Source organism: Pseudorasbora parva, chromosome 3 (assembly GCF_024679245.1).
Source record: "Pseudorasbora parva isolate DD20220531a chromosome 3, ASM2467924v1, whole genome shotgun sequence".
NCBI classification, from domain to species: Eukaryota; Metazoa; Chordata; class Actinopteri; order Cypriniformes; family Gobionidae; genus Pseudorasbora; species Pseudorasbora parva.
In genome coordinates, this window is record NC_090174.1 from 14,162,811 (window position 1) to 14,184,521 (window position 21,711).

A 21,711-nucleotide genomic window follows, 5' to 3' on the forward strand; every position below is an offset into this window, starting at 1 on the left:
GTCAATGTGGGTGTGAAGAGTGTTTTGTTTTTACAGCCGCTTCTGTTCCCCCAGGTCAGTTGTGACTACTGCCCCTGTTGCAATCTACTGCTGCAGAAAGCAGCGCAGGCTGATTTGAGAACAGCGTAGTTACATCCATACGGAGCATGCGCACAATTGTCTTCCGGCTTCTTCCGTTTGTGTTACCCATGGTGTTACCATGCAACGAGACGCTCTCATGTGTAGTATTAACTTCCTACCTGACTATTATTATAAGTAAATCAGTTAAAAACTTTTCCATGCTTGGCGTGTATGTTTTTTGTAATAGTAACCGATACAAATAGTACTCTTAAGAATTGTATATTTTGAGGCTGAGTGTCAGATATGGCCGACGGCTGGTGCACTGACACCGGGGAATCGGTTTACCGTTCTCGGGATGCAGTAAAAAACTTACGGATACGGTAAGTTACGTCTATAACAAAAGTATAACTTACCCAGTATTATTCACATGATAATGTCTTTTGTACATGGCAGTGCGGTGATATTCCTGGAATTAACTATAGTGCCATGTAAATACCATGGTAAACGAATTTCAGTTCCATTGTAATATGTTACCAGGGTTTTGTCACCTCTACTGCATCACAATACCACCGAAATCTCTTTACTATGAATCTAACCACTGTATTTAAATAGCTTACCTGCATTTGTACATTGTATACTCCCAAGTCACTAAAACAATACCGTTGTATTATGCCCAAAACATGGTATTACTATGTTACTTTTTGTTACTTTTTAGAGTGCGTATACAGCGTGTGACCTCGACAGCTGCTCTGTCTCAGCAACTCCATCAGCAAATGATTTCTCAGCAGGAAAGAGGAGTTATAGAGCTGGACACCTTCAGCTCTCAGACAAAATCAGCCTCCAGTATGTATAAAGACACGGATATAAACATGTTAGTAGTCACAACGTATACTTGGTATATTATTGTGGGTAATACTTTTCTCTCTCTCATTCTAACAAAGCCACTGATGAGGAGGAACTGCTGGTTGGTTGGCAAGAGAAGTTCTTTAGTCAGGTAGGTGACGGCCAGTTTGAGGGCAAAGTTGTGTACTACTTTTCAAGGGTGTAGCTGATGAGTTCTGCTTGTTATTCATATCATGCAGTATGAAGTGGACCTTTACCAAACCGAGTCAAATTGTCAAACACCACTGGAGCGTCAGTATCAAACAGATATCATGGCAATTGAAAGATCCAAAAGAAGGCAAAACCAGCGCATTTTCACCTACACAGACTTTGATCGCTTTTCCAAATGGGAAGAGGTTGGTTAACTACTGTTTTCTTTAAAAAAAATTAAAAAAAATTTGTTGGTCATATTTTACCACAAAAAAGCAAATATATATATATATATATATATATATATATATATATATATATATATATATATATATATATATATATATATATATATATATATATATATATATATATAATTTCTTCATGTACTGTGTACCTGTATATAATTACAATAACTAGGTGATGACAGTGTACTAACCCTAAACCTACCTCTAAACCTAACCTCAACCCATCTAGTTCCTTATATTACCCAGTACTTTCTTAGGTAAGAACACTGTTGTACACGTATTGTAAAATAAAGTGCAACCCTGCTTACACTTTATTTTAAGGTGTCATTGTTACTGTGTAATTATATATTTATGTACTGAGTAATATTGCTTACATGTACTTGTAGGATTAGGGTTTGGAGGAGGGTTAGTTGCAAGCATAATTTACTGTTATTATTACTATGGTAAGTACATGAAACATATATAACAATGACACTGTAAAATAAAGTGTTACCCGACCCTTTATTTTACAATCACAGAGTTTATGTTACACATATTGCATGAATTTACATGTTACACATCTTATGTGTATTTTTGTCCATACAATGGAAGTCACTGGGAATCTAAACTGTTACCAGTTATCAACAGTTACAAACAGTCTTCTTTTGTGTTACACAGAAGAAAGAAAGAAGGTGAGCTAGCCATTGAAGATAGTTTTCATTGTACATTGCGTTGTCATGACAATATATTGTCATAATGTCACAGTACAGAATATCTTAATGTTTCTAAATTAGGCATTTTTTTCCTTAAAGTCAATATGAAATCAAAATTATCATTAATTAATTTTGTCATGTAATATTTCAGATATAAATATGTGCACATGATTTTTTTTTCCACTTCATGTGCCCTCATAATCCTTAATCAAAATAACTCCCCCTTCCTCCTGCCATGACATCTCCTCTTTCTTTTTTTCTGTCCTACCCTACATTTCACTTGGATATAGGTCACAATAGTCACAATTAATAAATATATAAATACATTTTTGAGGTGAAATATGACCCAGACATGATTTTGACATTTGGTGAGATTCATCAGTTGATATATATACTACATATGTTTTACAGTTTTCTGAAATTGTGATTTTATCGGCAGCAAGCTCAAAGTCTGCTGACCCCAGCTCAGTCAATGCCAACCTTCTTAGCAGAACGCATGGCCAATGTTAGACACAGGAGACAAGAGAGACGTCCTGTGTAAGTGTACCTATAAGCACTTTCTGTCAAACATGCATCATACTTTGGAAGTTTAGGAGATTTACCTGTAATTTTTTTAATTTTATTTAGAGAGTCTAATGTTCCCAAGTCACGCTTAATCACATGGGAGCCTTCAGAGGATTTCATAAAGAACAGCCACATCATCAACACACCAGTGCAGACCATGTACATCATGGGAGACCTTGGACCTTCAGGAAAGTAAGTGAGAAAATGATACTCTAAAATAGCCATTTAAAGGGGTCAAATCATACATTTTATTATAATTAATTTCACTTGAGGTCCACTTATAATGTTATTTAAGGTATTTTGCATCCAAAAATACATTATGTAGTTTAATATCACTATTTTTCACCAGCGGGCCAATTTTTCTGCTGCACATTTAAGACTTTAAGAAAAGTTACAGGAAAACCTTTATTTCACTCGGAAGTTCAAGAGTTAGGATTTTATAATATGACTCCTTTAAAGTAATGTAAAATAAACAGACAATGGTGTCCAGTTCAAAAGAGAATGAGATCTGATCTATTAACTGACTGAGATGACTGTGTTTTATAGGTTGGGCCTGAAAGAGAATGAATATGTATTATGCACCATAAAAGCGGACGGTAATGGAGTAATCACAATAAAACCAGACTTTAACAACAACAGAGGAGCCTACAGGCAAGACCCACACATTTCTAGCAATTTCTCTTAAGAATAATGTGGGGATGAATTCATTGTGATTAAAAAAAGTGTATTGACTGTCTTTCACTACAGGATAGAAACAGAAGGGGAGAAGAGGGAGGTGTGGAGGCTGTATCTGGAAAATGCCTCATCAGATATTCATGCGGAGGAGAAAGAGAGAGAGCAGCGCATGTACAGAGATGTATGGCCAATTCCCCTTGCTTATCCTGCTCCTGGAGGGCCACTGTCCTGCCGAGTTTAGCTCCAACCCCTATTTAACACATCTGAAGCAACTAATTAAGGTCTTACTATGCATATTGGAAACTTCCAGGCAGGTGTGTTGAGGCAAGTTGGAGCTAAACTCTGCAGGACAGTGCCCCTACAGGACCCAAGTCTAAATTGTAAGCCTTCTATTCCAAACCCTAGAGAGCTGTCACACTGTCTGCTACCTACATAGGCACAACTAGCTTCTAAGGCAGAATCCTAACTGAAATGGAATCTAATAAGTGACTTTTTGAAATAGTCCTCCTTAGCAGTGACTGGTAACGGTCATGTACTCACACTAGCAGTGACTCATAGTTGATTCACAAATCACAAATAAGATTTAACTTTGTTCTATTGACACATTGCAGTAGTGAATATACACTGATCAGGCATAACATTATAACCACTGACAGGTGAATTGAACAACACCGATTATCTCTTCATCATGGTACCTGTTAGTGGGTAGGATATATTAGGCAGCAAGTGAATATTTGTCCTCAAAGTTGATGTGTTAGAAGCAGAAAAAATGCGTAAGGATTTCAGCGAGTTTGACATTGACCAAATTGTGATGGCTAGACGACTGGGTCAGCATCTCCAAAACTTTAGCTCTTGTGGAGTGTTCCCGGTTTGCAGTGGTCAATATCTATCAAATGTGGTCCAAGGAAGGAACAGTGGTGAACCTGCGACAGGGTCATGGGCAGCCAAGACTCATTGATGCACGTGGGGAGCTAATTCTGGCACATGTGCTCCAATCAAACGAGTTACTGTAGCTCTAGAAGTTAATGCTGGTTTCAATAAAAAGGTGGCAGAATACACAGTGATTCGAAGGTTGTTTTGTATGGGGCTGCACCGCGGACCAGTCTGGGTGCCCATGGTGATCCCTGTCCACTGCTGAAAGTGCCAACAGTGGGCACGTGAGCATCAGAACTACACCACGCAGCAATGGAAGAAGGTGACCTGGTCTGATGAATCTAATTTTCTTCTACATCACGTGTATGTGTGCATTGTTTACCTGGGGAACACATGGCACCAGGATGCACTATGGGAAGAAGACAAGCTGGCGGAGCTCAGTGTTATGGTTTGGGCAATGTTCTGCTGGGAAATCCTGGGTCTTGCCATCAATGCGGATGTTACTTTAACACGTACCACCTAACTACACATTGTTGCGGACCATGTGCGCCCTTTCATGGAAACGGTATTCCCTGGTGTCTGTGACCTCTTTCAGCAGGATGATGCGCCCTGCCACAAAGCAAAAATGGTTCAGGAATGGTTTGAGGAGCACAACATCAAGTTTGAGGTGTTGACTTGGCCTCCAAATTCCCTAGATCTCAATCCAATCGAGCATCTGTCGGATGTACTGTACAAACGAGTCCGATCCATGGAGACCCCACCTCACAACTTACAGGACTTAACTACTTAAACTCCAAGAGCATTTTTGGGGATTTCCGCCTGGATTTGGCTTACCCAAATTGAAAAGCTTCCCATACACACATATACAGTGGTCTAAGTTCAAAAATGTGGTGTCATTTTACAGGAAACCCTTTGAAGTTACATAAAACACAGCTTAAAGTCATAAATATGTAAGTATATGTTGTCTAAGCTGTAATAACCCCCCACAAAAAGTAGGCGCTTTTTTTTTTGTCTTTTTTTTAATAAATTCATTTTTGAAAGTGTGTAACTCAGGCCCTGTGTGCTCTAGGAACCTAGACCACTGTATGTGTGTATGGGAGACTTCAGGCGGAAATGGCACCAGAGTAATTTAGTGTAAATACATTACTTTGTGTAAAACAAATGTCAAAGTGATGTATATCCCCAGAAAGTAGAGACTATAAGCTTTCAAATGGTACCACATATGACATCATAGCTCCTCCACAGACATTTAAAATTGAAAGTATATACATGACATTGTCATTCCTGACCATGTGCAGGGTGCAAGGAGATCTGCTGCTAAGGTCAAAGGTCAAGGCTGTTTTGGCAGCAAAGGGGGGACCGCAATATTAGGAAGGTGGTCATAATGTTATGCCTGGATGAGTTGTAATTGGTTTTAGGATTTTTAGGATATATTTATTTTGTAAAGGATATTATATAAATATATATATACTTGGATTTTGCCTAAAACAAGGTGTCATAAGGCAAAAAAGAGTGTTTTGATTATACTTTTTTTTAAATTAAATGTAAATATTATATGAAGACTGAAAATAAAAGTGAATTAAAAATATTAATAAATACTCTACGACAGTATATATATATATATATATATTATACTAAAATAACAGAGTTTGGAGCTTGACTATTAGGATCACCTGAGTCTCAGTGTGACATTCTTGGTTATATTTTAGCAGACTCTGTTCATCGAAGCATCTTAAAGTTCACTTACAGTGTCCCTGGAGCACTATGGAATTAATTGGCTGGCCCAAGGCTCATTGTTGGATTACTAAATCCGTGTCTGGTGGATTCATGATTCACACACATTTATTATTTTTATTTTAGCTGTACACACGTCACAAAGATTACCTCAACAGCCTGGTTGGCCAAGACTTTGAGATGGTAAGAATTAATTACAATTCTTATCCAAACACATGGTGTCATAATATTAAAAAACTATAAAAATTCAAATATATTACAAATATATTAAACCTTTCATCCTGATTCTCCAAAAATGTCCTTTAGCCACCTCCAGGGATACTTCGCCTGATTGTAAATGGAGAAATTGGTGAGTATAACTGTTATCCCTTATCATACATTAAAAATTAGCTTGGGGGCGGGGGTAACATCAGTACATTATATGCATATTAAATTGTACAGTGTCTGCAATATATGCAAACTGGGTCTCAAAAGTTACTGTTTGTATCATATTATGGCATTTTTTCTTTTTAGTTTCTGCTCAGGGCTATGAGTATGACAATCTTTACATCCACTTCTTCCTGGATTTACCAAACAGTAAGTCACAATCTCATACACTCACAGTGGCAACCATTATTTACACAGTTAAGCCACACTTATTGTATACATTTGTATACATTACATGTGTATACACATTGTATACACTTGTATACATTTACATGACATTGCTTTTGATGACAAAATCTAACCAAGTGGCTCTTATTTTAAAGAAAGCTTTTAAAGAAAGCACAAGCACAGGGATAAAACAATAGTTATACAATACTTTTATACCCTGTAAAGCACTTTGGTCAAAACCAAAAATGTTGGTTTAAATGTGCTCTATAAATAAAGATTGATTGATTGGTTAATTATACTATAAAAAAACATTCTGATTGTTAAACTAATGAAATGATTTTGGTATGACACTGTTATTCATGGTGTTAAGGCTGGTCTATGTTCTTCAGGTTGGTCCAGTGTTCCCGTTCAGTGTCTGTCTGGTGTGACTCAGACATGTCGCACACGCAGTATGGGAAAGGTAAGCCGTCATTTTAAGAGACCCCATCCACTGGCTGTGTTCATGGAACTTGAGTAAGCATGTTCTCTGTTTTATAGGAGGATGTTGCCTTTTTCTCCTATCCATTCAGCTTCGAGACCTTCTTCCATAAAGAAGATGAGTCTGATGGTGAGAACTTTGATTGCCTCAATATCTGTAACTGAAGAATGGAAAAATAATGTAAATAGACAACCACCTAATAGGAAAACTAAGCACCACTGTCAATACACTTTCAGTGAATAAACACAGGTGCTGATGTTCTGTGCAGGGTCATTATCCCATTGGCCTGTGCTGTATTTCAAAGTTCTTTCACTGGATTTTTGGCAGCGCTACAGAACTGAGGGCTATGGATTCCTGGTCATTCCCTCAACGCCAGGTAGGAGTCGGACAGTCTTTAGTTTTGAAGTATTGCATGGTGTAATATAGTGATGTTTAGTGCTTCAAATAATCGTCCTTTTGATTCCGTTCATTTTAATGATGCTGGCTATTACCAGACCAAGCTCAATTTAAGATAAGATTTAAGACGCCTGGGGAGTCTGCTCTGTATTTTCTTCTCCACAAGAGGCGTGATAAACAGCATAATTCAAATGATTCTGTATGCAATTGGATTGTCCTTTAACCAATCAGACCACAAGAGCCGTGATCAACAGGCAATGACCCATCACTTCTCTATCTGTCATCGTGTTAAACTGCCAATAGCGCCAGGTGGATAAGCCAGTCTGTGATTGGTTCCTGCAAAAGTGTAACAGAAACTGTAGAAATTAATGTACAGGTTTCCAGACTGAGTTGCAGGGCGAAATCCAATTGTCGGCATATCAGGAATTCACAAAACGATTATTTGGTTTGGGAGTAAAATTTTGATGTGAGTGACATGCTGGCACCATAAACATGCACTTTTCTGTTCTTTCTTTTTTCTTTGGGAAAATTTGTTATACTACCAATCCACTGTAGTTTAATTTACCTGGTAATATCTTAAGCAGATTTAAAATGAAAGCTAAGTAGGACAAATATTTCTTCTGAGAATAAAGGATTGTATAGCATATAACTAATGCCCCAATTTGTAACCAGCATTTGAGAATCAATAAACTTTTGGAAGTAAACTTAGGCTATGGGTGGCATGGTCACACTGGGAAACATATAACCATTCATTATGAAATATTGATTATAAAAAAATAAAAACACGGAAAGCGTTATTCCACAATGTCACATCTCATCACTATTAAAATCAACATAGAAACAGAAACTGCAGAATTAAGCCAAACATTAACGGGGCTCTGGATATCATATACAGTGGGTACGGAAAGTATTCAGACCCCCTTACATTTTTCACTCTTGTTATATTACAGCCAAGTTTTTCATTTTTTCTCATTAATGTATACATAGAACCCCATATTGACAGAAAACATAGAATTATTGACATCATATTGATATCACAAATGCAGATTTATTAAGAAAAAAAACTGAAGTATCACGTTTTCATAAGTATTCAGACCCTTTGCTGTGACACTCAAATATTTAACTCAAGTGCTGTCCATTTATTCTGATTATCCTTGAGATGGTTCTACTCCTTCACTCCTTCACAGTCCAGCTGTGTTTGATTATACTGATTGGACTTGATTAGGAAAGCCACACACCTGTCTATATAAGACCTTACAGCTCACAGTGCATGTCAAAGCAAATGAGAATCATGAGGTCAACGGAACTGCCAGAAGAGCTCAGAGACAGAATTGTGGCAAAGCGGCACAGATCTGACCATGATACAAAACAAAAATTCTGCTGCACTTAAGGTACCTAAGAGCACAGTGGCCTCCTTAATCCTTAAATGGAAGATGTTTGTTACGACCAGAACCCTTCCTAGAGCTGGCCGTCCGGCCAAACTGAGCTATCAGGGGAGAAGAGCCTTGGTGCGAAGGATAATGAAGAACCCAAAGATCACTGTGGATGGAAACCAGGCACTGCTCATCACCTGTCCAATACAGTCCCAACAGTGAAGCATGTTGGTGGCAGCATCATGCTGTGGGGGTGTTTTTCTGCTGCAGGGACAGGACGATTGCAATCAAGGGAAAGATAAATGCGGCCAAGTACAGGGATGTCCTGGACGAAAACCTTCTCCTGAGGGCTCAAGACCTTAGACTAGGCAGAATGTTCACCTTCCAACTAGACAATGACCCTAAGCACACAGCTAAAATAACAAAGGAGTGGCTTCACAACAACTGACTGTCCTTGAATGGCCCAGCCAGAGCCCTGACTTAAACCCAATTAGGCATCTCTGAAAATGCCTGTCCACCAACATTTACCATCCCACCTGACAGAACTGGAGAGGATCTGCAAGGAGGAATGGCAGAGGACCAGGTCCACAAATCCAGGTGTGAAAAACTTGTTACATCTTTCCCAAAAAGACTCATGGCTGTATTAGATCAAAATGATGCTTCTAGTAAATACTGAGGAAAGGGTCTGAATACTTTGGACCATGTGATTCATTCAGTTTTGCTTCTTTTTTTAATCAAGCTGCAAACATTTCAGCAGTTCTGTGTTTTTTTTGTCAATATGGGGTGCTGTGTGTACATTAATGAGAAAAAAAATGAACTTAAATGATTTTAGCAAATGGCTGCAATATAACAGAGTGAATTTAAGAGGGTCTGATGCTTTACGCACGCACTATATATAAAATAAAAATGTTCTGTTCACACACACACACACACACACACACACACACACACACACACACACACACACACACACACACACACACACACACACACACACACACACACACACACACACATATATATATATATATATATATATATATATATATATATATATATATATAATGAGCTTGTTCAATAGTGGCTTTGTTTTCTCTCAGGGTGTCACAGAATGACTTGCCGCACATGGAGACCCCTCCAGCCCGGTACTGTGTCTGAACTGAGACGCTTCTTCATCGGTGGAGCACCTGAACTCGAGGACATCAGTTATGCCAGAGTACCTGGCACTTTCAAGGTAACTCATTATACAACATTTTGTGCTGTGAAGTTTTATATTAGCATGTCCATTAATTCAGTTTACTTTTATTTCTAGGGCGAGCGATTGAGTCGCTTTGGCTTTCGCACTCAAACTACTGGAAGTGTGACCTTTACTCTTAATTGTATCCAGCATGCCAGGTTGGTCCACACCAGAGGTGTCAAGTAGCAAAGTACAAATACTTCATTACCTTACTAAAGTAGAATTATTGGGTATCTATACTTTACTGAAGTAATTATTTTTCAGCCGACTTTTTACTTCTACTCCTTACATTTTCATGCAATTATCTGTTCTTTCTACTCCTTACATTTAAAAAAAATCCTTATTATATTATACTTGTTTTCATTCCGGCTTGTCATCGTAATTTTTGTTTTAACTATCCAGATAGAGTGAAATTGAATGTGGTTTGAAGAGAAGTATAAACATATATACCATTCCGACACCTTATTGGTTTGTTACGCGATCCATCGCACCTGCACATGACAAGATTTTTGTAATGCTCAGTAGTACACATATATGGTTCATTAATGTATTTGCTTTGTACTAAAATGCGTTCATTTCTTAAAATCTGAAATGGTTAGCCTAGTGCACCCCAAATGTTTCTACATTAACGTTTTAATATAACATTATAGTCATTATGGCCTTTAGAAACATTTTTTGGAGGTGGGGTAGTAAACTATAGGCTCCCTCATGTGTGGCATCAGCTTTTGTGCTTAATGGCATTTTTTACCCTTACATAACCTTTACTTATATACTTCAAGTAGTTTTGAAACCAGTACTTTTACACTTTTACTTAAGTAAAAAGCTTGAGTTGATACTTCATCTTTTACAGAAGTCTTTTAAAACCCTAGTATATCTTCTACCTGAGTAATGAATATGAATACTTTTGACACTTCTGGTCAATACAATCAGTGAATAATGCATTTTGTTACTGCAGCAGTACTATATTGTCCCTTTGAGATTGTAAGAGCTTGTACTTTATTCAGGGCTTTTATCGATGCCAGCACACTGAAGAAAAGGAGACAGACTGTTCTGGATCAGTTGGGAGGACACAGTCAGCAGGGCTCTGTCTATAATGTTCTGGGTAAGGCAAGTCTATATAACTTCAGTTAGGACTTTTATTTCTGTTCAATAGAGCTGTTTGCTGATGTAATTGCAAGGTAAGTAAATGTTCATATTTAGGGTTAAGGATTTTAACTTATTTCGTCCAAACCCAGTTTATGCTGCATGAATTAGTGATACCTCAAAACATGCCTTTTGTCGAGGATTCAGTCATTTTATCAAGTGAGAATTGTAATTCTGATTTGTAAGAAAAGTAATGGTTAATCCTACACTGCGTCTACACCACAAGCAAATAGAACCCATTATAATCAGTGATGCTGTCTACATTGGATGCGAGACGCAACACAACAAAATCCTGATGGTAAACTGATACCCTGTTCTATTTCAGACATATTTCAAGCACTCACGGTACTTCTGATACAAACGACACATGGATCTGAAATGGTCGCATCCATTGTGGACACAGTGTTAGACTAGTTTTCAACAAGGGAGCCAGAATCCACTTTGGTACATTGCCAAGGGGACCGCAAGGTGCTTTAAAATTAAAATAGTCATAGGTAAAAGTAATAGGAATTTATATAGATAGAAGTAGCTGGGAATTGGTATTCGTGAGACAATAATAATAACAATAATAAAAAATTACCCTGTAATCATAAATTACTTCAAAAAGTCATGTAAATTAATTGGTCGTAAAATGTATGAACTCTGAAGAACATTCAGTTTTTAAAAATTCTAGAATTAATTATTTTTATTATATTGTCATTCCAAAAGTTTAATCTGAATCAGAATGATCTAGATTTGGAAATCCCATGTTTTGCTAACCAGGATCAGGTAATCTTACTCATTTTTCACCCTGATCCAGACACACTCAGTCTGAATACCAAATTTGGAACACCAGTGCTCCAAATGGGGTTACATTCACAAAGTAGGCTAGTATTGAGGGGATAATAAATATATATGAAATGGGAGGAAATTATATTTGAATATTTTATTTATTTATTTATTATATTTTAAAGCCCCACTTGGCTACTTTTGCTCTCGGGGTCCCCCTACAGTTAGGAAAAAATAATGTCCTCAACTACTGTCGTAAGCTGTCATCCTACAACAGGGGATGCCATCGCGTAGTGTTGTAGTACTCGAGATCGGTCTTGGTCTCGAGACCGGTCTCGAGACCACTTTTTAAAGGTCTTGGTCTCGTCTCGGTATCGACCGCATTTTTACTCGGTCTCGTCTCGGTCTCGGGCGAAGATGACTCGGGATTTTGTCTCAAGACCGGTCAAGACCACAGCTGAAGGCATAAAGAGCAGAGAACTCCACCCTGCGCGCACTCTCTCTGTCTTCAAAATAAGCAGATAAGCTCTCTCTGATACTTCACATATTAAGCTAAATCAAAAGTTCAGAAAACCGAATCAATGTTGAACGTTGCGCGTTCGGACAACTGTTTTGAAGTACTGCTCGGTGTGAATTGCGCTCAAAAAACGTTTGACCAGCTAAACAGCTGACATAAATCATACATTAAATAAACAGGAAACAATTTCTATCCAGTTATGAAGTGTTTTCTGTGTGACAAACCTTCCGCGATGTTCTGACAGCCGTGATTCACACACAACGGGTCTGCTAAGGTCCGATTCACGACCAAATGACTCATTTGAACCGAATAATTTTAACGACGGTAATAAGAACTGATCTGTTCAACAATGAACTGAACGAATCAGTTTAATCATTTACTCAGAACACCTCAGAAATCAGAACACAAGTGTGCTTACCCAATTTAGCAAGAGTGGAGAGTAAGAATTATTAGTTTTAACTATCCACAGTATTTCATCTTATGTATGTTGAATGTGTAGTAAAATAAATAGTCTAAAATCATTTAGTTTAGACTGGAGTGAGGTGAAAACAGAACAAAGTTGTTTGTTAGCTAGCTGATCATTTTATTAAATTGTATATGGCAGAAAATATGGCTATTTGTAAACTGTTAATGCTATTTCTAATATTGATATACCAAAACAATTCAACCTGTTGGAACAAAAGAAACATCAAGATAAGAGATCATACATAATATGAGATATAAACATAAGATAATAAAAAATGATTGTTTCGTTGCATTTAAAAAAAAAAAAAAATGGTGTGTGTGTGTGTGTGTGTGTGTAGGTCTGTCAGCCACCACCAAAGACCATTTTTGACCCAGGAAAAACCCTGCACATGTGAAATATTTGTTAAAGGGGGGGTGAAACACTCAGTTTCAGTCAGTGTCATGTCAATCTTGAGTACCTATAGAGTAGCATTGCATCCTGCATATCTCCGAAAAGTTTTTATTTTTTTAATAATTATATAAGAAAGATGCGCTGTTCCGAGTCTTTCCGAAAAAAGCCGAGCGGGTGGGGGCGTGTCGTGTGAGCGGAGCTAAATAATGACGTGTGCAGCAGCGCGCTGTGTGTTGAGTCGAGCGTCATCCCTAACAGCGGAAAAAAACTTTATTCAAAATAAAAATATGGCTTTTAATCAGATACAGCCATACATCTATGATCCGGAATCAGACCCAGAGGCTGCATTTGAACAGGAGCAGCAGCAAAAACGACTAGAGCAGGACGTCTGTATGTGGTAAGTTACAAGTTATACACTAACTATATAATATGCTTAGCGGCTTGTGTTATTTACATATTTATACTTGAATTATATCGTCGTATTTTTGTCTTTGAAGGTGTACATGTGGGAAGTGCAGTTGTGCACGTGTGTTTGTGTGTTTACGCGTGGTTTGTGTAGACAGTAAGCGGACTAAAAGCAGTCTCACTCACCCTTCTAACGTTGGGACTGCTCCATCCTTCAGCATTAGGCGATTGGGAAAATTCGGCGTCGAGCTGGGCCTTGTTTATGAAACAGTCGGCACCGAAATGCAGCGAACAGATATAAACATTCGCGCAACTCAGTTGCTGATCCGGAAAAGCAAATTACATCCACTGTTTGGTCTGGCAACCAAAAACCCACTTTTTTGGTGACATTGTTATGTGCTATGTGTAATTGTCACCTGTCCAGCATCCTACAAGCCCCGCTTTGATGGGCAGGCTGTTGCTTTCGCTCTCTCCCTCGCTCTCTCTCACGCGCTTCCGGTAGAATTGTCCGTAAGGCCCATACAAGGAAATTCCGCCCCCACTAACGTCAATGGGGACGCATGATCTCAAAAAACTTGCCGAAACTTATGACTAACCGGAAGTAGTATTTTTGACAAAGAAATACTCCCATCAAACGTCCACCTTAACTTTTGAAACTTTGTCTATGTTTAGTATGGGATTCCAAGTCTTTAACAGTGTAAAAAGATCAGTATGCATGAAACAGCATTTCACCCCCCCTTTAAATCAAACTGTAGTTAATCAAAAAATGCAAGTACAGGGTTTCTTTTCCTTGTTGTTGCACAATAAAGCTGCACAATAACATTTTCAATTTGTAAATGAAAAATATGTACAAATAATTAGCTTAAGCAGCATACTAATGCATATCTGTATGATATATATTCCACCTCCTGTTATTCACATTCATTTAAGACATAATGGACTGTGTCTGAGATTAATACCTCATCCAGATTAGCATTCTTAGGGGAACTTTGAGTTTAAAAATGGGATTGAGCACGCTTCACAAAACAAAACACAAAACTCTGTCAGTTTGGTGTTTGTGTCCACCATAGACTGTAAACAATATGGACACGTCGTCTTCAGTGCCTCCCATTGACGAAAAGTGTTATTTGCTTATAGAAGAAAAAGATTAATTCCCACAAAGCTGCAATACCTTTTGATTATTTGATCAAAACTTCTCTCATGGTACACTTGCACACCCACACATACGAGAGAAGTGCCAATCATATGCATATTCCACATTTTATCATAAGTGTGGGGACATGCATTGGTCTCGGTCTTGACTCGGTCTCGGCCTGTCTTGGTCTTGGTCTTGACTCGGTCTCGGCCCTTCAAAGTCTTGGTCTTGTCTTGGTCTCGGCCCTTCAAAGTCTTGGTCTTGTCTTGATCTCGGTTTAGGTGGTCTTGACTACAACACTACCATCGCGCGTGCATTTGTTGACATGACAACCCTGATAGCCCTGAACTAGTGATGCCTCGGTCGTCTCATAACCCGCGGACCCCATATGTCTATTTAATGGTCGCGGGTGCGGGGCGGCTTGTAAAAATATATACAGTGGTGCGGTGCGGGCCAAATAACTTCATAAAAGCATCCCGCGGGTCGGTGCAGCACTAACAGTTCCCCTGAAAACTGCAAGAGGAGTCCTTCTGGCGTCGCGTGTGAAATGTCTTCATCCCAGGTAACGTTACAGTCAGTGGCATATGTTTCAGCATGTCATATGAATATAATTTCATGGGTTTTATTTTTTTCAAACGCCAAATAATCACGATGCTCACGTTTACAAGCCAGCGTCATTATAGTAGTCTATTGGTTACCGTTTTACAGAATCTATACGATACTTCAGTTCAATGTTTGAGTGGTAGCTCACCGTAACAAGCAGGACAGCATCGGTCGGGCACGCCTCCTTCAGCTCACGCCGACGAGCAAACGCTGGTCACATTTTGATCCTCGTCCTGCCTTTAATCCCATCATTTTTTCATTTCCTCTTAATTGCTTTCCTCCAACAAAACCTTTTCTTTCTTATTTGTCTCTGCTGCTTCGGACATGACTATATTATCCGACGAACAAAGTTGGGCTCGCACGTCCGAATGTAAGGAAGTGTGTGTGTTGGTGGAAGTGACGTATATGCCGTAAAGCAGTCGAATTTTGTAGTTCTTTTCTTTTTCTCGGGTTACTACCCGAAACCCGAAGTTTAAAAGTACGATTAAAAACGATACAGACCCCATCAGGCTATGGCAGACGTGTCATTCAACCTATTTTAAGTCGATTTATCATCACAAGAGTCTTAAAAAATATATTATGAAGGTTGAAAAGTTACCTAGTGCTGCTTTAATGCTTTTGAATTACCTTGCTATGATCTATGATGATTGTGCATTGAATTCACTTTCAAACTAAGCAGCTTTCTGTTGATCAGCTTGGGGAAATGTACATGACCAACTGGAAAATGAAATCCTATTGGAATCCTATTGGAATCTTGCTTGCAAACTTTTTCTGTGCAACAGTAAACGAGAACACGTCTTTAGATGTACATTATGGGAAAACCCGCAACATACAATAGCTGTAAACTAGAATCATAGTGCCTTAGTGTGCTCTTTTTCTATAGACCAGTAAAGCAACCATCCAGCAATGCCCTACTAACCACTGACAATACCTTTTCTTTGTTGTACAGACTTCAGAAAATGTAAAGTACAGAATGACACTATATCATATTTTCCAGGACATATTTCTTTTCTGATCCCGTATGTGTTTGTGATTTCAGAAGCGTTTCAGAGGGCCCATAAGCGCATGCAGGAGGCAAGAGAGACTTTACCCAGAGATCTCATCAACACCTCAACACAATTAAACTCAGAGTCTTCTGCATAGAACCATTATACCGTGAACGTATATAATAATGCTGTTCATAGCATTTGTGTTTATATGTGAATAGTACATTTTTGTATTTTTTTTAAATAATTTTTTTTCAGTTGTGTCATGTAATAAGAATGTATTATGCATAATCCTCACTATTTCTGTAAAGGATTTGCTTAATAAAGACATGGCTATTGTACATATTAAACTGGATTGCTTTGTTATCAAGAGAGGATAGTTAAAAAAAAGATATATATTATGTTATAATATTTCACATTAGTGATAGTTAGTAATAGTTTGTACAATCCTTTCATATGTGCTATCATATACTTTTAAAATGTAAGGTAGAAACTTAATTTAGACATCAGTTTTGTCAGACTTGGTTTTCTAATGCAGCCTGTGTACGTGCACATGAATGAACAGCAGAGGGCACCATCTTATCTATAAACATAATTCACACATCACAGCATAAAGCATGGTAGGTCAGTCATTTGATTCATGGGAAATATAGATACTTAGCTCTCTGCAGATTTATTCTCTACCATTAGTGTTGCCAAATTACATGACAAACTTAGTAATGTAACCCATTACATTACACATTTAAGGTAAAATGCTTATAATATTACTTTTGACCTAACTGGTTTATCACATTGATTTTTAACAGTGTAATCTTGTACTAAAATCCATTCTTTGTTATCAACAACATAAAGTGCATTAAATAGTACATTACGTCAGGCACTGAGGTTCATGATGAAAGCAGTGGGTTCATGATATTAATGTTAATCTAATCTAATGTTACTTTGTAAATAAATCATAGAATTTTTAATTAGTTATTAAAAAAATAAAATGAAAGATTGTATTTGTTTACCTGCATGTCATGACCATTAACCAATCAATCAATCAACTTTATTTATATAGCGCTTTTACAATCACGATTGTGTCAAAGCAGCTTCACAGTGTCAAACAGGAAAATATTGCGACAAAATTAGATTTGGCTGTACAGTCGTACTGGAGAAAACAGTGATGTTATCAGCTTATTTTAATTTATCATATAGCGACAATGTTGGCAGATCAGTATTATAGTTTATAGAATTAAATAAGACCTAATTCATACATTTTATTTGTATAATAAGTTGAATAACTTTAATCATATTTTTAGTGTCCCCAACTGAGCAAGCCAAGCTAAAGTAACCAGCAACTTAAAATCTCATGGGTACAAGTAAATACAGTTTATTGTGTCAAAGATGTTCAGCAGACAAAAAAGTTGGGGAATCCTTTGGGGAATATATATATATATATATATATATATATATATATATATATATATATATATATATATATATATATATATATATATATATATATGATCATTACAGCTCAGAAGCAAGTACATTGGTCAATAAAGTGTATAAAATAGTCATATTAATACGTGTTTTATGCACTTTATTGACCAATGTATGTATGTATGTATGTATATACATTGGTCAATAAAGTGCATAAAAAATGCATTAATATGACTATTTTATGCACTTTATTGACCAATGTACTTGCTTCTGACCTTTAATGATTTAGTTAAACCTTAAGAAAATATACTTTAGATTTGTTAAACTTTCTTCTTCTGCATCCTATTTATCTGCAGTCCAGTTTGTTTGTATACTGTACATGGGTGAATTTACATTACCAATTTTGGTGTCAAAGGGCCCTTACATTTGCCCAAAATATTTATTTTTTGTTAGTATTTTTGTAATTATACTATAGTTACCCCCAAAATTATTACTACCCAGCACTGACACGCATGATCACATGGCCTTCATCTGATATGGAAGGATATAGTGAGAACATAATGTCAGTTATCAGCACTCATGTGTTCACAGCCCTTGAAGCAGGCACTTGGATTAAACAGAGCTCACTGTCCCTCAGACCACCTGTCCCTGTGTAAAGAAAAGCAAAGTGTGCAGACTCTTTGGTTAGCATGCTGCTGTGTGAAGTGTTCTCCATTTCCATTCTTAAAAATAAAGGTTCTTAAATGGATCTTTGTCAGGGTGTACAGTTCCATGAAGAATTAATGGAACCTTCCCACTGCACTCTTTGTAGAGAAACAATGTTCTTTAGACAAAAAACGGGGAAAAAAATGTCATTGCTGCAAAAAAGCCCCTTTTAGTTCGTCCTGGCACTTTTACTTTTGATTGTGTACTGCTACTAACTGTAAGTCTAAAGGGGGTGGCAATATTGCTATTGGCGCTATAGGACCTGCATCTGTCAGAATACATCCTGCCCATAACCTCATCTCACTAGAGAGACACAAGGTCAGACAAGGCTCATAAATAAAGAACGTAAAACTTAACCTTAAAGGGAAAGCTCACCTCAAAAATCATCATTTACTTATATTGTTCCAATTCCAGACTTTAAAAGACTTTAAATTATTTTTGAAAAACAAATTAAAGGATTTAGGATAATGTAACTTATGCTTTCCCTTAACATTCTATTACCCAAAAGCGTTGATGCTTTAAAAAGTTCTTAAAGATATAGTAAAAGTAAGCAATGTGAATTAAACTGACTTATCCAAGTATTCTGGAAAAAAATATCCTTGCTTTATATGATGAACAGAGGTAATTAACATGTAATTGTTCCAAACCTGTATGATTTTCTGAAGTTGTTACTCATTGGCTCTTGTTTTGTGATGACAAATGACTGTTAATAGGCCTTCTGAAGTGAATCGATGGAGTTCTCTAAGAAAAATATCCATATTTAAAACTTTATAAAGTAAAATTCAGTAAAAATAGTACATTTTTATTTTTAAAATAGTAAAAGTAAAAATTCAACGTATGCCTTTATTAACCCCCTAGAGCCATGTGGAATTCTTTTTTTATGGTTGGATGATTTTTTTTTGAGCTTCAAATTTTGGGCTGCGATTCACTTTTATTAGAATGCTTTTATTGTCCAGGACATTTTTTTATATATATAATTGTATTCATCTGAAAGAAGAAAGTCATATACAGCTATGATGGCTTGATGGTAAATAAACCATGGGCTAATTTTCTTTTTTCTTTTTTTTTTTCTTTTTTTTGTGAACAATCTCTTTAAATAATATACTTTTTAAATATACTTTTATAACATTTTGGACAGCCTCATCACAATTCACTTTCTTTGTACAAAAAAGAGCAGCCACAACATTATGCTAAACATCTGCCTTTTTGTGTTTGATGGATTAGACTGCAACATGATATGCAAATGATGAAATTATTGTATTTTACTTTAGGGTTAATTTACCCCCAAATAAAAATTCTGTCATCACGTGCGCAAATCGGTATTATGTGTTATTTTAAACCTGTGTGACATTATTTCTTCTGTGGCGCACAAAAGATGTTTTGAGTAAGGTCTGAAGTCAGCAGTCACCAAAATTTTGTTATTCTTCAAATTCAAAATATCTTTCTTACATACAGGTTTGGAGTAGCCTTAAAAGCCAGACCCACATCAAGATGTTTGGTCTAGAAACTCACCATAGACAGGGCTCAATCCAAGGGGCACGCAAACGCAACTGGGCCGTCGTCATTATGGCCCCGCCCACCGGCACTATACACAATGTGATTGGCCCATCCAGAGTGAGGGGAATACAGCTCAGAAGGGTATTGAGAGTTCCTAGACGACACTTGCGGGCAGATTAAATTTGCTGCCGCTAGGGTGCGTCTAGAGCTATAGGTTTGGAGTAAACAATGAACAAATTTTCATTTTTGGGTGAATACCCTATGATTAAAAAGTTTGATTATACAATGAAATATGTGCTTACTGTGAAATATTAAGGCTTTAATTTTATTTTGAATATTTTTTTTAAATAAATACAGAGGTTTGTTACAGATAAATGAGAGAAAACCAAAGGATCCATAAGAGTGAATAGTTATAGGGGTAGAGAGAGCATGCTGTGCATTGTTCATTTGGCGATGAAGAGCTCAAATAATACAAGTAATACAAATAAAATACATTGTAACAGAAGGATTCATGCAAATACTTTCATAAAGAATATTATACTTCACATTTTCCTTAAAAAATCCTCACAAATGTGGCCACTGTAAGTGCCTCAACAGAGTTTTTATTTGTGCTAATTGTGTGGTTTTGTGGTTTTGACTCATAGGCCCACTTTGTCCGATATTAAGTTAGATTTTTATATTTTATTTTATTATTTTAATGTAGATTAGAGTTTGATTATTTGGTTGATTGTCTTTTGTCAATAGTGTAGTATGAAGCACAGCTCACATAGAAGTCACTTCGCTTTCTGTTGGTCAACGAGGCAAATTTATGCAACCAATGTGAATTCATTGCGAAATCTGCAGAGGAAAATGTTTTACATTAATTCTGAATTCTCCATCTTGTGGATTCCTGTTGAAATTACTGGATGTAATTACTGGATTTTCAAAAAACTACTGAACAACATGTGCAGTACATGTGACTGTACCTTGACTTTGGCAACTACCCACAACACTCATTGTACAAAAGTACTCACATTTTATTTTATTTTTAAATCTAGATACCTTTTTAAGTTCTGTCACTTACAGTTCAGAAATGACAGAAATCTGTTATGAAGATAGCTAAAAATTCAAAGCCGATGAGATGGAATTCCTAGTGGCTGGCATGGAGGCGACATGCCTGGCACAGCTTGGCCTAATCCTGTCATCACAGTGACATCTATTAGCATATGACTCTCTTTCATTCAACCATCCTGCTTGTGCTTTAGCTTGTCAGCCATGCCAGGCATCTTCATTAGAGAGGCCTGCTGTTCTGTCTGCTGATTACCAGCTGACCTTGTGTCCCATCTCTGTCCCTGCTCTCCAATGATCAGCCGACAGATCACAAGCTATAGTCCTGCTCCGTTCATAGGGACGACCTTGCATCTTGCACAACCCAGAAGGGAGAAAGTCATAAAAAGCACAAGATGCAGTGGGTCACAGGTCCCTAAACCTTTTCCTTTAAAGTTACAGTGTATAATTTCTGTGACAATGGCATTTTTAGTCGTTGTTGTTGTTGTCACTTTTTAAAGAAAATTTAATATGAGCTTATTATGCAAAATTTGTCACCATGATGTTAAAGTGATAGTTCACCCAAAAATGAAAATTTGATGTTTATCTGCTTAGCCCCAGGGCATCCAAGATGTGGGTGTCTTTGTTTCTTCAGTAGAACACAAATTTTGTGTTTTCACTCCAACCGT

The 21,711-nt window shown here is 37.2% G+C and overlaps 1 protein-coding gene across 1 annotated transcript; it reads left to right on the plus strand.

Moving 5' to 3' along the window:
* The first annotated feature begins 187 nt into the window (after window positions 1-187).
* mks1 (MKS transition zone complex subunit 1) lies at window positions 188-16,719 on the plus strand. Its single transcript, XM_067439976.1, has 18 exons — window positions 188-440; window positions 776-903; window positions 1,002-1,054; window positions 1,143-1,298; window positions 2,472-2,569; window positions 2,660-2,788; window positions 3,143-3,247; window positions 3,344-3,452; window positions 6,005-6,061; window positions 6,185-6,227; window positions 6,392-6,454; window positions 6,862-6,932; window positions 7,010-7,079; window positions 7,219-7,326; window positions 9,820-9,953; window positions 10,032-10,114; window positions 10,961-11,058; window positions 16,423-16,719. Exons 1-18 carry the CDS (start codon window positions 364-366, stop codon window positions 16,524-16,526), a joined length of 1,686 nt encoding a protein of 561 aa, XP_067296077.1. The 5' UTR covers window positions 188-363; the 3' UTR covers window positions 16,527-16,719.
* Window positions 16,720-21,711: the final 4,992 nt, after the last annotated feature.

Coding starts and splice junctions, on each gene's coding strand:
- mks1 (XM_067439976.1), top strand. CDS start 364: ATGGCCGACGGCTGGTGCACTGACACCGGGGAATCGGTTTACCGTTCT. Junction 441..775: donor GTAAAAAACTTACGGATACG/GTAAGTTACGTC, acceptor GTTACTTTTTAG/AGTGCGTATACAGCGTGTGA. Junction 3,248..3,343: donor AACAACAGAGGAGCCTACAG/GCAAGACCCACA, acceptor CTTTCACTACAG/GATAGAAACAGAAGGGGAGA.